The sequence below is a fragment of the Alligator mississippiensis genome, chromosome 15 (assembly GCF_030867095.1).
Source record: "Alligator mississippiensis isolate rAllMis1 chromosome 15, rAllMis1, whole genome shotgun sequence".
NCBI classification, from domain to species: Eukaryota; Metazoa; Chordata; order Crocodylia; family Alligatoridae; genus Alligator; species Alligator mississippiensis.
The window spans coordinates 3,963,514-3,983,656 of record NC_081838.1 but is presented as its reverse complement, the minus strand read 5'-3'; the positions used below and the strand labels follow the sequence as shown (position 1 = coordinate 3,983,656).

General features: G+C 50.0%; 2 protein-coding genes across 4 annotated transcripts in view; both read right to left on the bottom strand.

Annotated features, from left to right (window-relative positions):
- The window catches only part of CAPN1 (calpain 1), a 40,752-nt gene extending 37,857 nt beyond the window's left edge, over positions 1-2,895 (bottom strand). Inside the window, exon 1 of the mRNA XM_006264968.4 lies at positions 2,650-2,895. The gene's annotated coding sequence lies outside the window, so the exon portion shown is untranslated. The remainder of the gene's footprint in view (positions 1-2,649) is intronic.
- Positions 2,896-7,015: 4,120 nt separating this feature from the next.
- On the bottom strand, positions 7,016-20,127 carry SPDYC (speedy/RINGO cell cycle regulator family member C). 3 transcript variants are annotated; one of them, XM_019496984.2, is made up of 7 exons: positions 20,041-20,127; positions 15,439-15,696; positions 14,570-14,628; positions 14,004-14,089; positions 13,401-13,572; positions 8,482-8,782; positions 7,016-7,380 (listed from the first exon to the last, which is right to left on the bottom strand). In XM_019496984.2, exons 2-7 carry the CDS (start codon positions 15,656-15,658, stop codon positions 7,313-7,315), a joined length of 906 nt encoding a protein of 301 aa, XP_019352529.1. In that variant the 5' UTR covers positions 15,659-15,696; positions 20,041-20,127; the 3' UTR covers positions 7,016-7,312. The 3 variants fall into 3 exon arrangements, with proteins under 3 accessions (XP_019352529.1, XP_006265028.1, XP_006265029.1); XM_006264966.4 differs by lacking the exon at positions 20,041-20,127 and adding an exon at positions 19,765-19,867; XM_006264967.4 differs by lacking the exon at positions 20,041-20,127 and adding an exon at positions 19,765-19,867 and having other exon boundaries at positions 13,425-13,572.
- Between the last annotated feature and the right edge of the window lie 16 nt (positions 20,128-20,143).

Sequence of the window (20,143 nt, the reverse complement as noted above, 5' to 3'; positions counted from 1 at the left end):
TGGGGGACAGGACTGGTGAGGAGAGACTGAGGGAAATGGGCTGATTTAGTCTGGAGAAGAGAAGACTATGGGGGGATTTAATAGCAGCCTTCAACTCCTTGCAGGGGGGTTCAAAAGAGGCTGGAGGGACTGTTCTCTGTGATGGCAGATGACAGAACAAGGAGCAATGGGCTCAGGCTGCAGCAAGGGAAGTTGAGGCTGGATAGTAGGAAGAATTGTCTCACTAGGAGGGTAGTAAAACACTGGAACAGGCTACCTAGAGAGGTGGTGGAAGCTCCATCCTTGGAGGTGTTTAAGACCCAACTAGACAAATCTCTGGCTGAGATGATGGAGTTGGGGCTGGTCCTGCTCTGAGCAGGGGCTTGGACTAGATGCGACCTCCTGAGGTCCCTTCAACCCTCATTTTCTGTGATTGTATGATTCTCTCTTCTCCTGTCCAGGCATCTTTCCCACCACTGTCCTTCAGTTCTTTATCCTTCACCATTGGGGTTTTTTTTCTTTTTCATTTTCTTATTTTAGTTCAAACTTCAAAGCAAAATTATTTAATTTCAGCAGAGGAAGAAAGGCAGGCAGAGAAACCAGGAAGGGCCACCAGGAAACAGAGGCACTATCCACAGGGGAAGCAAGTGGTGAGTTCACATTTCAGATCATGGCGTTCCTTCTGTGCACGCACACACATCTCCTAGGTGCTTAGGCCAAGATGGGCCATTTACAAGCTCCTAAATTCAGGATTTCTCTCGGTCCAGGGGTCATGCCCCCCAAAACACTTTGCGAGACCCTTGCAAGCAGCACCCACCGACACTGCGTCTACTTCTGATAATCATGGGGCAGTGGTTCTCAATGTTTTTAAATTCCAGGCACCCCTTGATGGACTCCAAGTCCTGTCCCCCACCCTCAGAAAATACCAGCTCTTAGTTTTCAATCATTTCTTAGACTACAGAGAAATACTAGAGTCATTCTTCTGTTGCAGAGGACACCGGAAGGCCACAAAAGGTCAGGGTGGTTTTGACACTGAATTCCTTTTTGAAATCTGGGTGTATCTTGTGAATCATGTTTGCACACCTAACGGTCCTAATATTGTGTGGCACCCTCGAAAGGATCTTGTGGCACCCAAGTTGAGAATCGCTGTCATAGGGGCTCAGTGTTTAGTGCGTAACCTGCCGTTGGAAGAATGATGTTTGAGAACCACCGATAGCGCCTGAAGCTCTGCAGAACCTTTCCTGGAGATTTCACCCCTGGACTCTGGCACAGACACCCACAAACTGAGTGAACTCAAGCATATTTTCTTGATTTCAAAGATCCAAGTGAGGCATCCTCAGGAATACTTTCTAACCCTTGCAATTAAAAAATTGTGCCTAAATGCCAGTTGAAACTCCGCAAGCTTTGCCTTCCATGAAAAACCTGTGACAGACCCATGAAAAACCCATAGCCAGAAGGGATGCAAGATGCAGTGCCTGATAGCATAGTTGGCTCCCCAAGTGAACCAGCAATTAAATCAGAAGACAAATCACCACTGGCTAAAAAACAAACAAACCAACAGATGATGAGGCATTTTGGCCTTGTTCCTGCCATAGCATTGGCGGGTTCTTCTATAACCCCACAGGCTCTACTGCATCAGATTGGCAAGTGGATGAAGGGCTTTTAGCCATCCTACTACCAGCCACCCCAGCTGCTCAACGACTCTTGGGTTTGCATTTCTTACCCGCAATCCACCAAAATACTCCAGAGGCCTGGGCTACATCTGAAGAGATGAACTGACACAGGAAGGAAGCTCCCATCCATGTCCTCAGGTTGGGAGAGAAAGGAACAGGAGCTGGGGGTTGTCACTGCAGACATTAGGCTCCCAAAGTCTCACCAATCAGGGCACCTAAATCTCTTAAGCACCTTTTAAAAACTCACTCAGGGTGCACTGCCACTGGACACCAAACGCACTTGAGCTCCCTTATGGTCTCAACATACACCGCACTGCAAAGGACACACAAGATTGACGGACCAGACACGGGACTTGACAGCCTTCCGTGATAAAGGAGTGGATGAAAATCCCTGGGATCAGCCCCGGGAAGAGACGGCACCCCCGAGTCTAGCATTAAACCAGTCACTTACCCCCTCTCCTTTTTTATTCCCCTCTTTAGAGGTAGGAGACAAGTAGACGCCTCTTTCCACAGATGCCGTCTAGGTTGATATATTAATCCTAAACCAGAAAATGATTGTTCCTTTAACAATTTACTCCCCTCTCTTCCCATTTTGCTTTAATGGGGCAGGCCTGTTAGGACTAGTAGAAACTCACACTCCACCGAGACACGAGGGGAGAAAAACACTGGCCAAGGAAACCCAGATCTGTCTTCCTGGAACATTCTCCCATGGATCAAAGGTGCCCGTTTTCTATGGCCAGATCAGTAGGGGAGCAAGTTCCCTCCTTTCCACTGCTCAGAGGAAAATGCTACAGAGCAGCAGAATGACATAAGAGAGGTTTAGGATCTGCACAGCCTCCATTGCAGGGAGGCCAGCATGTTGTGTAAGACAGTGCCTAAGTTGGCAAGAGAAGCCCAGGCTGGGCTGTTTATAACCCCCTTGGAAAGTCAGCTCTCCCTTCCCTTTCCAAGCGGATTCCTCCCAGCGGCGGATAGCCTTGAGAGAGCAGGCACGTACCTCTCTGTGAGCCGGGGATAATATCCAGTCTCTCTCTCGCACTTGGCTAAAACCAAAAATGCCCGAACCAGAAAGATTGAAGCCTGAGAGTTTACAACCCCTCCTCCTGCCTCTGCACAGCCGCTCCTCCCTGCTAGACTCCTCCCTTCGCAGATGGCTCCTGGCAAACAGGGGAGAAGAGGGGAGAGAAAGAAACTGGGGGAAAAGATGTGTGAGCCCCTTTATCCAAGGACTGCACCTAGGGAGTGGTGGGTGCCTGCCAGTGGCTTGGGCTGAGTTTGTATTTATAACTCCAGGATCTCAGAGCTCCGGTTACAAATCTCCTCCCTGCAGTTTCTCCTCTGCATTGCAACAGCAGCTCTGAGGAGAAAGAGAAAGAGAAAGGCTGGGCACTTTGCCACACCAACAGCAAAGGCAAACCAACCCCAAGGTCAGAGGAAGGGATGCAGCTGCCATCCAGCCATGCCCCAACCCCTGACCTCCCCCTCAACACCCATTAGGGACCCCTCTCCCTTTCCATCCCTGTCTGCCCACCGCAGCCCCAGACCTAGACCTATCCCTTTTCTTTGTCCACAGAAAGGAGACATGTATGGTTATCTTTGACATAACCCCTCCACATCCCCTGCAGCTCTGGAGATGCTCCTTTAGATTATCCCCTAGAGAAGAGTTTCTTCCCCTCCCAGCTTCACAGAAGGGAGTTCAGGACTCACTTTTGAGTCCGCACCCGCTAGCAAAGAGAAACACTGCCCCATTAGCTCCCCAAAATCCGTCCTCCAAACTCCTCAAAAGGTAGTGCTGCTCCCATGCTGTGCCCAGCCCCTGGCACTAGGGGATGCTTGGACATTAAAGTCAAGTTTGGGGAATCACTGGACAAGAATAATTACAGTAATTTAGTAAAAAAAATGCATCCAGAGGTTTCTTGGGGCTTTGGGGGCATGGCAGAGCAGCAGGAGCCCAGAAAAGCAGCACCCTCTGGTTTCTGCTTCTCAGACTGGCCTAGGCACACACTGCGGGGAAGTGGCAAATGGGTCTCCTTTGGGCTATCACAGACATCCCTCCAGGGGTGCACAAGCACGCTTCACAAGACAACCTTAGAGATTTCCAGTAGAAACTCAAAGCATTAAAAAAAATCATCTGACCTAATGCACTGAGTTCTCTGCTAGAGAGAGGAAAAATGCTTTTTTTATTATAGAAAAACAAAATTAGAAGCTATCAGGACTCGTAGTAGAGGCGATATCTTTTATTAGGCCAACAAGATTTTTGCAATAAAAGTTCTTTAATTGCAAGTTTTCAGGCACAAACACCCTTCATCAGGCAGTGGAGAAAAGATTGTACAAGTTCTCCTGGGGAGAAATGGAAGTTCATATTTCATAGGATTTCACAGAGGAGTCAGTAGATGGAAACTCCTCTGGGCAGCCAGTTCAGAGCTGGTGAGGAGTCTCACCTCTGGTGAGGTTCTGTGATGATGCAAGTTACCTTGAACTTTTACAGTCTTTTCTCTGATGCCTGATGAAGGGTGTTTGTGCCCAAAAGCTTGCAATTAAAGACATTTTGTTTTTGCAAAAAATCTTGTTGGTCTAATAAAAGATATCATCTCTACTACGAGTCCTGATTGCTTTTTCCTCTAGACCAATACAGCTACACCTGACAAAATTAAAAGCTGGCATTTTTTCCAGAGGGGTGCCTCGAGTCTAAGAAAGCACTGTTGTGGGAGAGTCAGGGGAGGGTGGGAGAAATAAAGGAAAAGGCAAATATAAAAAGAATCCCAAAAAATGAGGGTGGGAAGGGACCTCAGAAGGTCATCTAGGCCAACCCCCTGCTCAGAGCAGGACCATCCTCCACCACCTAAGAAGGGAGGCTGGGGGAAGAAGTCTGTACTACGGCACAGTCCCGAGGTTGCTGGAGTGGTTGCACAGAGGCTGTCTTGACAACATTATTCTGTTATAATCAGAGAGAAGTGGGGCTGAGAGGAACCTCCAGAGGTCATCTAATCCAACCCTCTGCCTGAGGCAAGATCATTCCTGTCCAAACCATCCCGTAAACTATCATCTAAACTACCTAAAAGACTATCCTCAACCCTGGCACGAGATAGACCTAACACCCCAACCTGGTACAAGGAAAGCAGGAGAACCACAGCAGCCAACGTCCTGCTTCTGGTAGAGGATGTCAGTAGACACCCAAGAGTCCCCAGGCAGAGGCCCACGACCCCTTCTACAGAGGAAGGCGAACCCGCCCCCCCAGTCCACACCAGTCTGACCAGGGTGGAAATCCCCTCCCGAACGCAGTCTGACCCTGAGTGGAGGGGCAAGACCTTCTCCCCAGCCTGGAGAAGGTCCAGCCAACACCCAATGCCTCCTCTTCTTTTGTGTGACAAAAAATGGTCCCGTATCTTGAACTTTATGCATGTTGTTTTTGTTGATTCAGGAGCTCTTGGCCGTCAGAGACATAACCAGGGATCACTACATGGAAGTGGCTCTCATCGATCCCCACCCAAAGCCTCTGAGGGAAGCTTAAAAACATCCTTACGTGGAGTAGAAAGCAGGGGAAGGGGCAACAAGCAAAGCCTAGAAACCTGGGATATCCCCACAGAACCCAGAGACGACCACAGACGTGTTCACCAAGTTCATGAAACGGTTGAGACTGCGTGGAAAGGAGCCCGGTTAGAGTTTAGCACAGAGGGGATGTCATCTGGACTTCACCTGTGGCTTTCTGCTTTCAGCACCACTCGCTCCAGAGCTTCGAACTAGCCACCCCCTGGCAACAAGCTTCCTGCCATGCAGGCCATTAGATGGACAGAGATTAAGCTTTGCCCCATCACTGTTGTCCACCTACTGTCATAACCAGAGAAACACGCATTTATAGAAAAACACATATCCTGTGTCCTGTCATATCCTGGATCCTATCACATCCTGGACACTTGACAGCTCTGCTGCCTGCTACGAGCCAGTTCTCATGTTCAGTTCGGCGTAAGCTGCTTTTTGCAACGGAACGTAGAGTGGAATGTTTTGTACCCTGCCCTCAGGAGTTGCAATAGGAAAAAAATACCTAACAAGCTCTGGAGAAGATGCTGTGAAAAGCAGCGACTGAATGAGCACGAGCCTGGGGAAGAGACGGCAGATCTCGCTGAGAACAGCATCACAGAGACCAGGAGGTTAGAGCCCAGTCTTGAGTCTTACGCTTGCTTTGCCCATCATGCTCCAGGTAGCAGGTATTCGAAGCAGAGGCTCTTCCCCCTAGGAAAGAAGTTATGCTGCCAGTGCGTTATAAGGATACAGTGCAGGATGGATCATTTACCTACCCCCAAACGGCTGCATCGTGACCCAGAACCCCTCACCAGGAAGCTTTAAAGACTTGGTTCTCACTCCAAAAGCTCTGAAGCTATAGGAACTCAAGGCTCCAAAGTCAGGACAGCCATTCTCTACACGTCCAGATGGTTAGAAACAGAATCGTATTCTTGGTGAAGGGAGGACGTACAGGGTTACAGAGGGACAGCAGTGGCCTTGTGTAGGAGAGCTCCCCACTCTAGGGCACAGGGAAGGAAGACCCTCCTGCACAAGGAGTCAAAGGGCCCAGTGGTAGTACAGTAGCCAGGCCCCTGCCTCCTCGTCAGCAGCTGTAATTTGCATTTTTAAATGAGGACAAAAATATTAGACACCACCCAACCACCCTTCTTCTGTCAAGCAGCGATAGTAGCATCATAGCCTGGGACAGCACCATGCACTCTAGCCTAGGCAAGGATGCTGCTTTTATCTAGTGCTCTTTGAGGGGAATTGAGGGAACGTGCTGCCAGGTTAAGGAGGAGACCAAAAAAAAAAAGCCTTTGATTCCACATGATTTTTTTGGTTTTGTTTTACTTGCATCAGATACGGATCAAAGATGAACAGCGGCAGAGAGCATTCACCTAGTCCCAACAGACATGGCAAGTTCCCCTTAACCCTTGCGGTTCTCCCCAAATCCATCAGAAGTGCCTGGAACAGCCCCATTACACTGTGCATCGACCCCGGGACTAGAGAAAAGTGTGCTGGCATGGGTGCGAGCAGCCTGTAGTTGTGGTTCTTACTAAAGTCCCAAATGTATCCTCCCCCGCCCCATCAAGTCTTTTTGCATGTGGACAGGTGCTACTGTGCCCAAAGAGATCAGCTCAACTCCCTTTGCATCCTAGAAAGTTCTCAACTCAAAGAAACCTGCTAGCAACCTTTAAAAGAAACCCACATCCCTAAACCTTCTCTTTGCACCCCACTGTCACATCAAAAAGTGAGAACAAATCCACCCTGGACACCGTCAGCCACCACTACGCTCCACCAGCTCTGATCCGCTTGATACTCATTAACCAGAATTCTTCAGGAACAGAAGCTAAACTAGCAGCTTATTTCTTCCCTGGACACCTTTATTATGAGCCTGTCCAGCGATTACATTGACAATTACACAATCACACATAAGGCACGTTTCAACAGCTGCATCAACAATTCTTTTTTTTTTTTTTAAATACTTAAGTATCACCCATTTTTTTTTCTTTTTCTTTTCTTTCTGTTCACAGCCAGAACGAGTCTATAAAGTGCTTTGGGAAAGGAGTTGGCTCCATGAACAGCAGAACGGAAAAACAAAGTTCAATGCCACGTGCGGTTCCTCAGGAGGAAGAGGAGGGTGGGTCTGGAGGAAGCAGTCACCCCACCGCTCGCCAATCCATGATGCTGCCGTCAGGTTCCACGATGACGTCCGGCTCCTGCAGGACTGCACACCAAGAAACCCAACAGGTTTAGCACGTGGCACGTACCCCGACTCGAAGCCCTCGTCTCATGAGACGGTGCAGACACATGAGCACCACTACCCACCATTCATCCAAGAGCCAGAGCACTCTGGCATCTTACACAACTAGCAGGATTTCAGAAGTACAGACTCAGGGCATTTCTGCTCAAGATCCCCAGCCCCTTGCTGCTTCGCTGCACTCGTCAGGACTGAATGCAGCCCCGACTCTGGAGGCAGTGCCATCTGCGCTACTCCTTCCATTTGTAGGCCATGAGGAGCTGAGGGCAGTAGCAGGACGCTAGCAAGGACCCAGAACGACTCTTTACATGGCTGGTTTAAGGAGACTGCTCAGGTTCTTGTAGGAAAGCCAGTTATTCACAGCCAAGAGCCGGGGATGCTCAGCTCCTGGCCTGTGGGCCCATGTCATCTAGCCTGCAGGGCTCCCCAAAGGCCTGGGAATTTGGCAGCAGGAAAGCAGTGGCACAGCTCCCCTATTAAGTTTCTGGACCCATGGGGAGCCCCACTCTCCCATGTACTGGATTTGGTATCCAATCCCAGTGCACAGGGATGGGCAAGGATGGTACTGGGCCCAATTCCAGGGGAAGGGGGTAGTTCCATGACCTTATGGACCCACTGTGGTAGGAGGTGGTGGCACCAGCATCCCAGGGACCAATCCCAGTGCACAAGGTAGTGCTGCGCCCCTAGGACCCAAACCCCGTGTGCAGGAGCAGGAGGGGGTAGTGCCAGGCGATAAGGCCCATTCCTGATACTCAGGACAGAGGGGGCAGTGTCAAGGCGCAATCCTGGTATGTGGGGCTCAAGCATCCAAGAAGCAGCCCTGCTCCACCCATCTGACCCATGGGGCCGAAAGGTTGAGCACTACCAACTTGAGGATTAGTTCAAGACTAAGTCTAGCTCTCTGACACTGTAATTTGTCTCAACTAGTTGGATGTGCTTAATGGGGCATGATGCTCCTGCAATGGCTCTGCCACTGGCAAGGAACACACAAACACTACTGCTGGGGACAGCAAGCTTTGCTCTCTCAGTCAGAGCACTCCCAGATCAGCAGCTTCTCCATATACTTACTCCGCAGGCTATAAGGATCCAGCACCACTTTCTGAGAGAGGATCAAGTCCTGAGACCACTCGCTAGCAAAGGGGAGCAGGCTGCTCTCTGACAGGGTCACGGCGGCAGCAGGTGGTGTGCTTTTGGGGCTGCTTTGCTCTTCATTCAGCTCACAAGTGCAGAGGGGGCAGCTTGGAGGGGTGACACCTGGTCCCCGGGGAAACAAGTCCTTTTCGTTCCTCAGGTAACTCCTCATTGCCCCGCTATGGTGGAAGGGTCGTTCACGCAACCAGGCCCAGTGGGAAGGCTCTTTGGACATTATCTAGCCGAGAGAGCAGGACAGGGTACATCTAGGTAAGCCCACTTTGTTGTTACCAAGTCTCTCTGCTTGAAATTCTACTACAGGAAGTTTATACACTAGACCAGATACAATAGGGCCCCGCAGTGTTTTAATGTATGGGGGTTCAAAGACCATGAGGACAACACTAACAATGTTAACCCATCCACAGAGATGTAGATGGAAATGATTGGATGGGAACATAAAAAAGGCTAAAGCAGCACCTGCTAATAAATATCACCAGGGAAGACATTTATGGAGGATGAAGGTCAAGCCTGTTTGAAAGACAGTCATTATCTTCAATGTTCTAGTGTTGGGGAGTCCTGAACACCCCATACCCCTTTTTGCTGTGCTGGGTGGATGTCACAGCATTCCTCCTCCCAGATACTTTGATCACAGAAGTCAGTCTGAATCGCAACAGTTCAAACTGGGTTAGCTGGGTGATGGAGACCAAAGCCCTGAGGGAAGTGGGCAATCTGGAGGAAGCACAAGCAGGGGAGGCTCTCATTCTTCCAGACAATGAAGGGTGATCAGCTACTTACCTCGAGTATCTGTACACAAATGCACAGAGGCTGGGAAACAAGCAGGAGGAATTAGTTCTGGGGCTGTGCAAGGACTTCCATGACGTGATTGGAATAACAGACTTGGTGGGAGCTCACACGACTGGAGCAGTGTCATGGATGGGGACAAACTGTTCAGGAAGGACAGGCAGGGGAGAAGAGGAGGAGGAGTTGCACTTTTGTACAGCTCTCTTATGTATTGCTCAGAGCTCCAGTATGAACCTGGAGACAGGCCTGTTGAAAGTCTCTGGATTAGGGTGAGAGGGGAGAGCAACAAGGGTGATGTCGTGGTAGGGGTCTGCTATAGACCACCAGACCAGGAGGAGGAGGTTCATAGATTCATAGATGTTAGGGTCAGAAGGGACCTCAACAGATCATCGAGTCCGACCCCCTGCATAGGCAGGAAAGAGTGCTGGGTCTAGATGACCCCAGCTAGATACTCATCTAACCTCCTCTTGAAGACCCCCAGGGTAGGGGAGAGCACCACCTCCCTTGGGAGCCCGTTCCAGACCTTGGCCACTCGAACTGTGAAGAAGTTCTTCCTTATGTCCAGTCTAAATCTGCTCTCTGCTAGCTTGTGGCCATTGTTTCTTGTAACCCCCGGGGGCGCCTTGGTGAATAAATACTCACCAATTCCCTTCTGTGCCCCCGTGATGAACTTATAGGCAGCCACAAGGTCGCCTCTCAACCTTCTCTTGCAGAGGCTGAAAAGGTCCAGGTTCTCTAGTCTCTCCTCGTAGGGCTTGGTCTGCAGGCCCTTGACCATACGAGTGGCCCTTCTCTGGACCCTCTCCAGGTTATCCGCATCCCTCTTGAAGTGCGGCGCCCAGAATTGCACGCAGTACTCCAACTGCGGTCTGACCAGCGCCCAATAGAGGGGAAGTATCACCTCCTTGGACCTATTCATCATGCATCTGCCGATGCACGATAAAGTGCCATTGGCTTTTTTGATGGCTTTGTCACACTGCCGGCTCATGTTCATCTTGGAGTCCACTAGGACTCCAAGATCCCTTTCCACCTCTGTGCCACCCAGCAGGTCATTCCCTAGGCTGTAGGTGTGCTGGACATTTTTCCTCCCTAGGTGCAGCACTTTGCATTTCTCCTTGTTGAGGTGGATGAGGCTTTCTTCAAACAGCTAGCAGGAGTTTCCTAGTCATAGGCCCTGGTTCTCGTGGGGGATTTCAGTCCCCCGAACCTCTGCTGGGAGGGCAATACAGCAGTGCACGGGCAATCCAGGAACTTCCTGGTGCAAGTGCTAGAGCAGCCAACTAGGGGCCATGCTGGTGGGGAATGTAGTAGTAGACGGCAGCGACCATGAGATTATTGAGTTCAGGATCCTGAGGAAAGGAAGGATGGAGAGCAGCAGAGTCAGGACCCTGAACTTCAGAAAAAAGCAGATTTTGACAAGCTCAGGGAACTAATGGGCAGGATCCCCTGGGAGGCCAGTCTGAAAGGGACAGGAGGAGTCCAGGAGAGCTGGCTGGACTTCAAAGAAGTCTTACTGAGTGTGCAGGAACAAACCATCCCAGTGTGCAGGAAGACTAGCAAGTGTGGCAGAAGACCAGCTTGGCTTAGCAGGGAACTTTGTCATTTAGTTTACTGAAGAAAAGGAAACTTATTAGAAATGGAAGCTTGGACAAACAACTAGGGAGGAGTATAAAAGCATCACTCGGGTATGCGGGGATGAAGACAGGAAGGCTGAAGCACAGCTGGAGTTGCAGCTAGCAAGGGATGAGCATGGTAACAAGAAGGGTTTCTACAAGTGGGTCAGCAACAAGAGGAAGATCAGGGAAAGCGTGGGTCCCTTACAGAATGGAGGAGGCAACCTAGTGATAAATGAGGAAAAGGTTGACGTGCTCCATGCCTTTTTCACCTCAGTCTTCACAGGAAGGTCAGCTCCCAAACTACTGCACTGGGCGGCAGTGAGCAGCCAACAGGCTGTGTATAGGTCCATGGGGCCAGACAGGATGCACCCAAGGGTGCTGAAGGAGTTGGTTAATGTGATTGCAGAACTACTGGCCATCATATTTGAAAATTCATGGCGATTGGGAGAGGTCCCGCATGATTGAAGGAAGGCAAATCTAATGCCCAAACTTTAAGAAAGGGAAGAAGGAGGCTTCAGGGAACTACAGACTGGTCAGCCTCAACTCAGTGCTTGGAAAAATCATGGATCAGGTCCTTTTCTAAGCACTTGGAGAAGGTGATCAGGAAATCAGGATGGATTCACCAGGGGCAAATCATGCCTGACCAACCCGAGTGCCTTTAATGATGAGATGACTGGCTCTGTAGATGTCGGGAGAGCAGTGGACATGATATATCTTGACTTTGGAAAGGCTTCCAATACCATCTCCTGCAACATTCTTGCAAGCAAGCTAGGGAAGTATGGGCTGAATGAATGGTTTAAGGTGGATAGAAAACTGGCTGGACCATCAGGCTCAGAGGAGAGTGATCAATGGCTTAATGTCTAGTTGGCAGCCGGGATCAAGTGGGGTGAACCAGGGGGTCGGTCCTGGGGCTGTTCTCCCCCCACACCTCAGTATTTTCATCAATGGCCTGGATGATGGAATAGAGTGCACCCTCAGCAAGTTTGCAGATGACACCATGCTGGAACCAAGGGCTAGGATTCAGAGAGGCATTGACAAATTGGAGGATTGGACCAAAAGAAATCTCATGAAGTTCAATAAGGACCAGTGCAAAGTCCTGCACTTAGGACAGAAGAACCCCATGCACTGGTGCAGGCTGGAGGCTGACTGGCTAAGCAGCAGCTCCGCAGAAAAGGACCTGGGGTTAGAGTGGACAAGCAGCTGAATACAAGCCAGTGTGTCCTTGCTGTGTAGAAGGTTAAGGGCATCCTGGGCTGCATCAGTAGGAGCATTGCCAGCAGATCCAGGGAAGCGATTAGTCTCCTCTATTTGGCACTGGGGAGGCCACATCTGGAGTATGGTGTCCAGTTCTGGGCCCCCCACCACAGAAAGAACGTGGACAATTTGGAGAAAGTCCAGTGGAGGGCAACAAAAGCAGTTGGGCAGCTGGGGGACATGGCTTGTGAGGAGAGGCTGAGGGAACTGGGCTTGTTTAGTATGCAGAAGAGAAGACTGAGGGGGATTGAACAGCGGCCTTCAACTCCCTGCAGGGTGGCTCCAAAGAGGTTGGAGCTGAACTGTTCTTAGCGGTGGCAGATGACAGAACAAGGAGCAATGGGCTCAAGCTGCAGCAAGGGAAGTTGATATTAGGAAAAAAAAAAAAAACTCACAAGGAGGGCAGTAAAGCACTAGAACAGACTACCCAGAGAGACTATGGAAATCTCCATCCTTGGAGGTTTTTAACACCCAGCTAGATGGCGTTGGCTGGGATGATGTAGTTGGGGCTGGTCCTGCTTTCAGCAGGGGGCTGGATTAGATGTGACCTCCTGAGGTCTCTTCCAACCCTCATTCTCTTTGACTAGAGAGAGGGTGGATGGTGAGGGACAGTTTCAAGGGATTTGAGATGTACAGGCCAGTGATCACACCCTGTGCTAACAGGGCAACCCTAGAAAAGAACAATGGTCGCAGGCCTTGACTGAATTCCCTGCTCCCTACTGAAATAAGGATCTCTTGGCCAGCTCAGAGGAATGGGTGGAAGTACAGAAATCTGAACCTGAACTGTATAAAACTCCCCCGCACAAAGGCAGAAGCATGGGAGTCTGGATCTTGCCTCAAACCCTGAGGTCTGATTCTGAGGGCCCAGAGATCTCTCCACCTGGTAATAAGTATGCCTGTGTATTCTCTGCTGTATGTAGCTGCTCTTGTTAATACTGCCTGACGGATAACATGCCAGTGAACCAGTGTATAGTTTACAGCAACTTGCTTTGGCTTCTCTTGTACTTCTATAGATAAAATAAAAGCCTCCCCACCCCATCCTGGGTACAAGAACTCCTGCCATGGGCACTCTAGTCCTTGGACCTCTTTAGGGATTGCTTCACATAAATCATTGATTCTAGCAATTATTTAGATGCAAGACCTGGTCCCAGTGTCCCCAAGAGCCCACAAATCACCAAGGCCAACCTCATCGCAGCAGCGCCGACTGACCACGGCTCTGTAGTTCATCTTCGCCCAGAAGTTGTCCCTCAGTTTCAGGAACTGTGGGAACAGCTGCCTCCAGTTGTCACCCAGAGCCCAGGGAAAGATCTCATACTTGTAATCCTCTTCGTCTTCCTCCATGTCATTAGCTAGGTACCTGCATCAAGCAATATCCCCCAATAAACTCGCCATTCCTTCACAAAAACAGCCAGTACCTGGAACAGTTTGGTACCTTCCAGCACAGCATCAATATTGTGTCACTTTTGTTTAAGTCTCAAGTGCTGAGAGCCTTCATCATAGGTGCTTTTTGTAACTAAAGTCAGTTGTGTTTAAGTGCCCATCATGACATGGACTTTTTTTTGCAGGGGCAGAGACTGCAAGTGCAAGAACCAGCCTGCAATGTTAAGTTTATGGCAAAGCTAGCATTTTGAACACTGGCAGTCACCTACACTCCTAGTCGCTATTCCTCCTAGTTGCCCAGCCAGTTGATGGCAGAGTTGATGTGAACCAATAGGTCTTCTCTTCGGCCATCTTCTAAACTAGTTACAGAAGGAACTTCACAGACCAGATCACCAGAAAAGTACTTACAGAGCTGTGAAAAGGTTCATCCGGGTGTATTCAGTAGTGCACAGGCCAGCACGCTTGAAGTATGTCAGTGCCATGGCTAGAAGATACTAAAAAACGAGGTAAGTACGGTTAACAGACAGTTTTGGATTACAACAGTTTAAAAACCCATTAAAAAGAAGCCGAGTCAGGAGAAGTTTTGTAGAGGTTGATTTATCAGGCTGCAGTAACTCAGGACTGCGGTTCACCTTAAGCAGGACATCCGAAGGCATCTGTGACTACCACCAGCCTTGTTGCAGTCTTTCTTCTAAGCTCATTCCCAACATGTGCAGTCCCCCCACCCCATCCTCCCTCCCATGCTTTGTCTCAGCTTAAAAAGCAGCAGTTATGGCAAGTGCCTACAGAAGTGGAATCAATACAACAACTACAGTCTTCAGTGTCAGGACCTGGCCCTCATCACCACTCATGATTAGTTAAAGAATTGGAGTTTTGTATATACAAGGAGCAGAAAAGAATTGGAGAAATCTCAAAACCACTGGGCATCACTGCTCAAAGCTCACTGGAGGGAAGTGGGAGCACGTGGGACATACCTTATCTGAAATCTTGTAGCATATGTCCATTGACAAGAACTCTTGTACCAAGTCATCCTCTGGAAAGAAAGAGCAGGGCAGTTGCAGTGCATCTCATTCAGCCCCCTACCCCCAGGACACTGCTTTCAGAGTTCTTGCTCCACTTCCCCCAAACACCCCACTGCCTCTAGAGAAACATCCTCGGGGGAGCACTTTCTGCTCTTTTTAGAACAGAGTCCCACTTCTCAAACCAGAGATGTTCACCAAGGCCACTTGCTAGACCTCTCCCAGCCTTAATTAGGAAAGCAGCTAGCAGTGCCGGACTCTCGTTGTAGAGGTGCAAGTTTCTCTCACTCCCTTCCAGTTTTTGGAGCCAAACTGTAAACACTTGCTCCTCCCAATACTTTGGGCAAAGCTCTCAGGACACTGCAGCAACGGTAGCCTTCCAATGTGACTAATTTGGCTGGAGGGAAGTCTGGAGAAAGACGAGGCTTAAAAGTGGCCTCTAATTCAATATATTTTAAGAACATTCAGCACTTTGCAGAGTCAAGCAACAGGTATTTATACTCGACCAAGTTAGAGGCTGTTCTTTTAAGTATTTGAGTTTAAGCCATGACACACATGGTGAAAGGCAGATACAGGAGCTATGCCTCGCAGCACCCCATTGTCTCCCTCCCTCCATTCTCCTCCTCAATTAAGAAGATTAAAAGGAAGCAGCAGTTTAGCAACAAAGCGCGTCATTTCTTCCCTGAAGCTCCACCCCAGTTGTCCTGCCAACTTTATCACCACAGTTGCATCCAACACAGGAAGCCCCTTCCCCAGACAAGATGAGGTTCAGTGCCATCCTTTTTCCAGGCTGTACAACCTGGGTGACTGCTCTTGCCTCCTACCCAGAAGGTTGAAGAAAGCCTCCTGTTCTTCTTGGTGGAGATGGAACGGAGGTCGCTGCATGCTTTTTGGCACCACTACAGAGTGCCCTCTCTCAGGGATTCGTGTTCTGCTACGCGCTCCGATGCCCTTGGTGGCGGCGTGATACGGTCTCGTGTTCCCTGGCTTCACCCCAGTGGTGACCACAGGAGAGACACGGGAGATGCTTCGATTATGCCTCATGTTTGTGCTGATGTTGATAGATGCTCAGAGGGGCTTTTCTGCAAAGAGAGGACCCCACGTTTATTCTTCTTTACTTTTTAAGCCATTATCTTGACTAACTCTGTGCATGGGAAGAGAAAGATCACTCAAGAACAGCTGTTGCCAAGCTCAAGGTTGCAAGTGCGCATAACCCCCAATTCCTCCCAGGCTGCAGTTAGCTTAATTAGAGAAGGGAACTAATCAGAACTCAGCTGTTCCCGCAATTAGGGACAATAAGACCCTGTTTTATTCAGTAGGGCAAGAGTGGATGCAGCAACAATTACCACAGAGCAGCTAGGGTATCTCAAGTCCATGGCCCCTGTTAGTTGTGAGCATGCCAACAGCCAAGAAAAAGGATGCTCCCCCTGCTGATCCCTCCAAGTTACTGCACATTATGTACTCTTCCCCCCTACTCCAATGCTAGAGCCCAGTACGGCATTAACTGGCACTCTTTAAATCGGTCCCCAACTCTCTCAGTGTCCTCGTTTAACCATGCCAGCTTTGCCCACAGTGCCATGCTGCGTTCCATCTCACCATGATCTAAAACTAGTTTCATAGTAGCTAGAGTCAGGAGAGACCTGATCAGATCATCTAGCCTGACCCCCTCCCGCAGGCGGGAATGAATGCTGGGTTCACAAGACCCCAGACAGGTGATCGTCCAACCTCCTCTTGAATTTGCCCAAGGTAGGGGCGAGTACCACTTCCCTGGGAAGTTGGTTCCAGATTCTGGCCTCCCTAACTGTAAAATATTGCCTTCTGATCTCCAACCTAAACCTATTCCCCATCAGCTTATGATATGACCATTGTTCCTCGTCACCCCAGGTGGTGCTGGGGAGAAAAGGGCTCTGCCTATTTGCTGTTGATCTCCGCTGATGAGTTGGTAGGCAGCCACCAGGCCCCCCCTCAGCCTCTTGCTGAGGCTGAACAGGTTCAGGTCCCTCAGTCTCTGCCCTCTCACCAAGCAGGTGGCCTCCTCTGAACCCTCTCCAGGCTGGCCACATCCCTTTTGAAGCGTGGCGCCCAGTACGGATGCAGTACTCCAACTGCGGCCTGACCAAAGTCACATAGAGGGGGAAGATCACTAGAGCTTGGGGATTTAAAAAAAGAAAGAAAGAAAACTCCTGCTACTCTATAGTAGGTCTTCAGTCTTTCCTGAAATGTTCAGGTGCTTAACATTGATCTGTTAGTTAAATGAGCACACAACAGTTTTGGTCATTCAGATATGTACAAAGAATACAACAAAAGGGATCCACACATCTGCTAAATAAGTCCAAGGTTAATTACATGCATTCAATATTAAATTGATGGCAAGACTAGCATTTGTTGACCTACAGCCTTCCTATACCCCATGTTGGAACTCTCTTCCCAGGAGATTTCTGTACCATTACTTGTAAGCCAGTAATAATGAGGGGAGAAGTAATTAAGACACCATGAGGATTGTAACACATGCACACAGAATCTGATTTCCAATCCTTTCAACATAATTCATTGGGGAAGAAAAGGTCCCCGTTGACTCAAAGCAGTCTTCAGATGCCCATCTTGCAAATCAAGAGCTAACGTACCGACTAAAAAGAAGAGTGCCCGTTAATGAAGATGCAGGTGTCAACAATACCATGTAAGCAAACAATAAATAAAAATGAAGTTATCATTAAAGAGATACTGGAAAGCAGATGTCCTTTTGCAAGGGCTCAGCCTCCTGCTACTACAGAAATGCATTCGTAGGATACTGTCAGGTATTTAGGTTGTAGCCGTATTGGTCTAAAGGAAAAAGCAATCAGGACTCGTAGTAGAGATGATCTCTTTTATTAGATCAACAAGATTTCTGTAAAAAAAAAAAAAAAATCTTTAATTGGAAACTTTCGGGCACAAACACCCTTCATCAGGCATCAGAGGAAAGACTGTAGAAGTTCTGGGTAGGAATGAAAGTTCATATTTCATAGGATACTCGCACATGAACACTTCGAGTGGAAGGAGTTATATTTTGGAAGAGGAGTTTGGATTTGACTAGACATACCAGGAGGAAACGGCCTCAGACTGCTTCACACGAGAGCCACACCTGCAACTATGAAGGAACCCCACAGCCTTACAGGAGATGCTGTAAAATCTACCCGGTTAAGATGGATTTTATAGAGTTTTACTCTTTTTCCTCCAACAAAATAAAAAACCCCAAACAAACCACCCAAAAACCAAGAGACAAGCCCTTCAACTGCTTTCTTCCCCCCCAGAAAACACCCTTCTGACTGCTTTTGCCAAGAGAAAAAGCATCACATGGTTCCTTTTCCCAGCAAAAAGTAAAGCCCAAAGTTAAATCCAAAACCAGAATTCAGAGCACGGTCCAGCATCCAAACACTTAACTGGAGGCTGTTTTTGTTGGGGGGGAGGGGGGATGAGGATGTTAACAGCTCAGAGGATCTTTTAAACCAATTGCATCAGAGATTAGAAGGGACAAAGCTCACCTCTTCATTATAGTTCCCGTCCCAAAAAAGGGAAGGACAAAAGCAATAGTTATTTCAAGAGCAAAACTTGGTTAGCTCACAATAGGACAGACCTTCCAGAGTCAACCACGCAGTGTACATGAGCTTCTTCGGGGAAGGATGCGTAGTTAATAAAATCACCACCTGCTTATCTAATTAAGGCAGCAAGAAGGATCTGTGCTGCCTCTCTGGAAGCACAGGGAAGCTCATCTTCAGGTGGACATTAAGGTCTCTATATGAGGAGGGCTTTCCTTCTTAAAGGATTAGCCCAGCTCACGAATTTAAAGAGATCCATTGCCAGGGTCTGATGCGCGCCCCAAGCTCTACAAGCCGCAGACCCAGGCTGCGAGGAACTCGGGTCGACACCCCACAAGACCGGGGCAGCTTTGACCCACAGCTCAAGTCTGGGAGTTGGAGCAAGTTGATACCTGGTAGCATCTGACCACACAGAAGACTTTATCCACTCAACTCCACCTCCCAAAAAGGGTCAGCACCAATGCAACTCGGCTAGTTCGGGGCAAGAGGTTTGCCCTCAGCTCAACTACCGTGTCGTGGGCTGCTCCGTGGTCACGCAAGAGCAGAACTCAAGCGAGACAAAGCCCCATGTAGTTGCGGGTGGTCATGAACCGGGCAGACGTAAGCTTATTTAAAACTTAATTTAAGATTTATTGCCGGAAGCGAGCAGCCCCCCCAGAACGGGGCGTTTCAAACTCTCGGGCCCTGGGATGTCAGGACAATTTTTTGTGGCGTGCCCAAGGAAGAAAAACCCAACCCAACCCACCCAGGGTTTCTTCTTCTTCCCTTGCCGGAGGCACCGTCGCGTCCACGTCAAGACAAGGAGAGCCACACAGAGGGGCGAGGAGAGCCGCAAGGGTTGTCCGCACAAGGGGGAGGCAAGGAAATAACATACAAGGGGATTTTGCTGTTTTCTCCTCCTCATCGGACACCCGCCGTCACTACAGGAGTCCCTTGACGCCCCAGGTTTTGACAAGCAATTCCTCCTCATGGCAGGCAGAAGAAAGCCACAGGGGGGGGGGATTTTTTCCCCGTTTTAGAACGAGAGCAGCATCCACGCCCCATCTTTTTGGGGGGGAACCACTGGGCTCCCGTTTCCCCCTCCCGGGCATTGTTTCCCCGCCAAGGACAGGGGGGCATTTTGCATCTGAGCCCAAGGAGGGGCAGGAGGGGGGCCCACCTGCCATGGCCTTTGACATCAGCTCATTTACCCCTTCAGAACAACGGGGGAAAGTGTGAGGAAAATTAAAAAAACCCCAACACCTTTCTACTAAGGCTGTCAGCCCTTCGGGGGGGGGGGGGGGGCGCATCTGAGGGCACCACTACCCCTCACTAAGGGGAGCCATGCTGCTTGAGGGCATCCTCCCTCCCTCACACACATCCTTTGGGGTGGGCATCATGGCGTGAAGGGCCGCTGTGGGAAACGGGGCGCCTCACACCCGCAGGAGCATCCCTACCGCCCCTCAGCCCGCCCGGCCACCACCGCGCGCGCGAGGGAGGGAGACGAGACGAGACACCTCGGCTGAGGTACAGGGCCAGGCCGCTCCTCGCCCCACCCCCGCCAACCGCTTTTCCCGCCTTTTCCCCCTCCCCCCTCACCTGAGCAGAGCACCCGAGCGGCTCGCGCGCACCGCCGGTCACGAGGGGGTGGGGGAAGGTACCGAGCTTACCCCGCCCCTTTCCCCAGCGAAGCCTTCTATAGGCTCAGCCCCGCCGGCTCCCAACCAATCAGCGGCGGGGACGCCGCTCCCTTCACGCCCACCGCGGAGAGGAGCATGTCCATCTAGCCACGGGGGGCGGGGCTTCTGGCTGATGAGCCAATGAGAAGAGATTTATTTCTTCCCCCTCCCCCTCGAGGGTGGGGCTGGCGGGCACCTCGTGGCCGCTGGCTGCAGGGGCGGCTGTCAACAGACGTCCCCACGTGGCCCCCCCCAAATCCGGAGGGGTTTTGCTGTCAGGGACTGGAAGGGGCCATCCT

What these genes read in the sequence shown, in the direction of transcription:
- SPDYC (XM_019496984.2), bottom strand. Translation starts at nt 15,658, where the DNA reads ATGAGGCATAATCGAAGCATCTCCCGTGTCTCTCCTGTGGTCACCACT. An exon ending in ATGAACCTTTTCACAGCTCT is followed by an intron (nt 13,573 to 14,003) that starts GTAAGTACTTTT and finishes TGCTTGATGCAG; the next exon opens with GTACCTAGCTAATGACATGG. An exon ending in GTCGGCGCTGCTGCGATGAG is followed by an intron (nt 8,783 to 13,400) that starts GTTGGCCTTGGT and finishes TCTCTCGGCTAG; the next exon opens with ATAATGTCCAAAGAGCCTTC.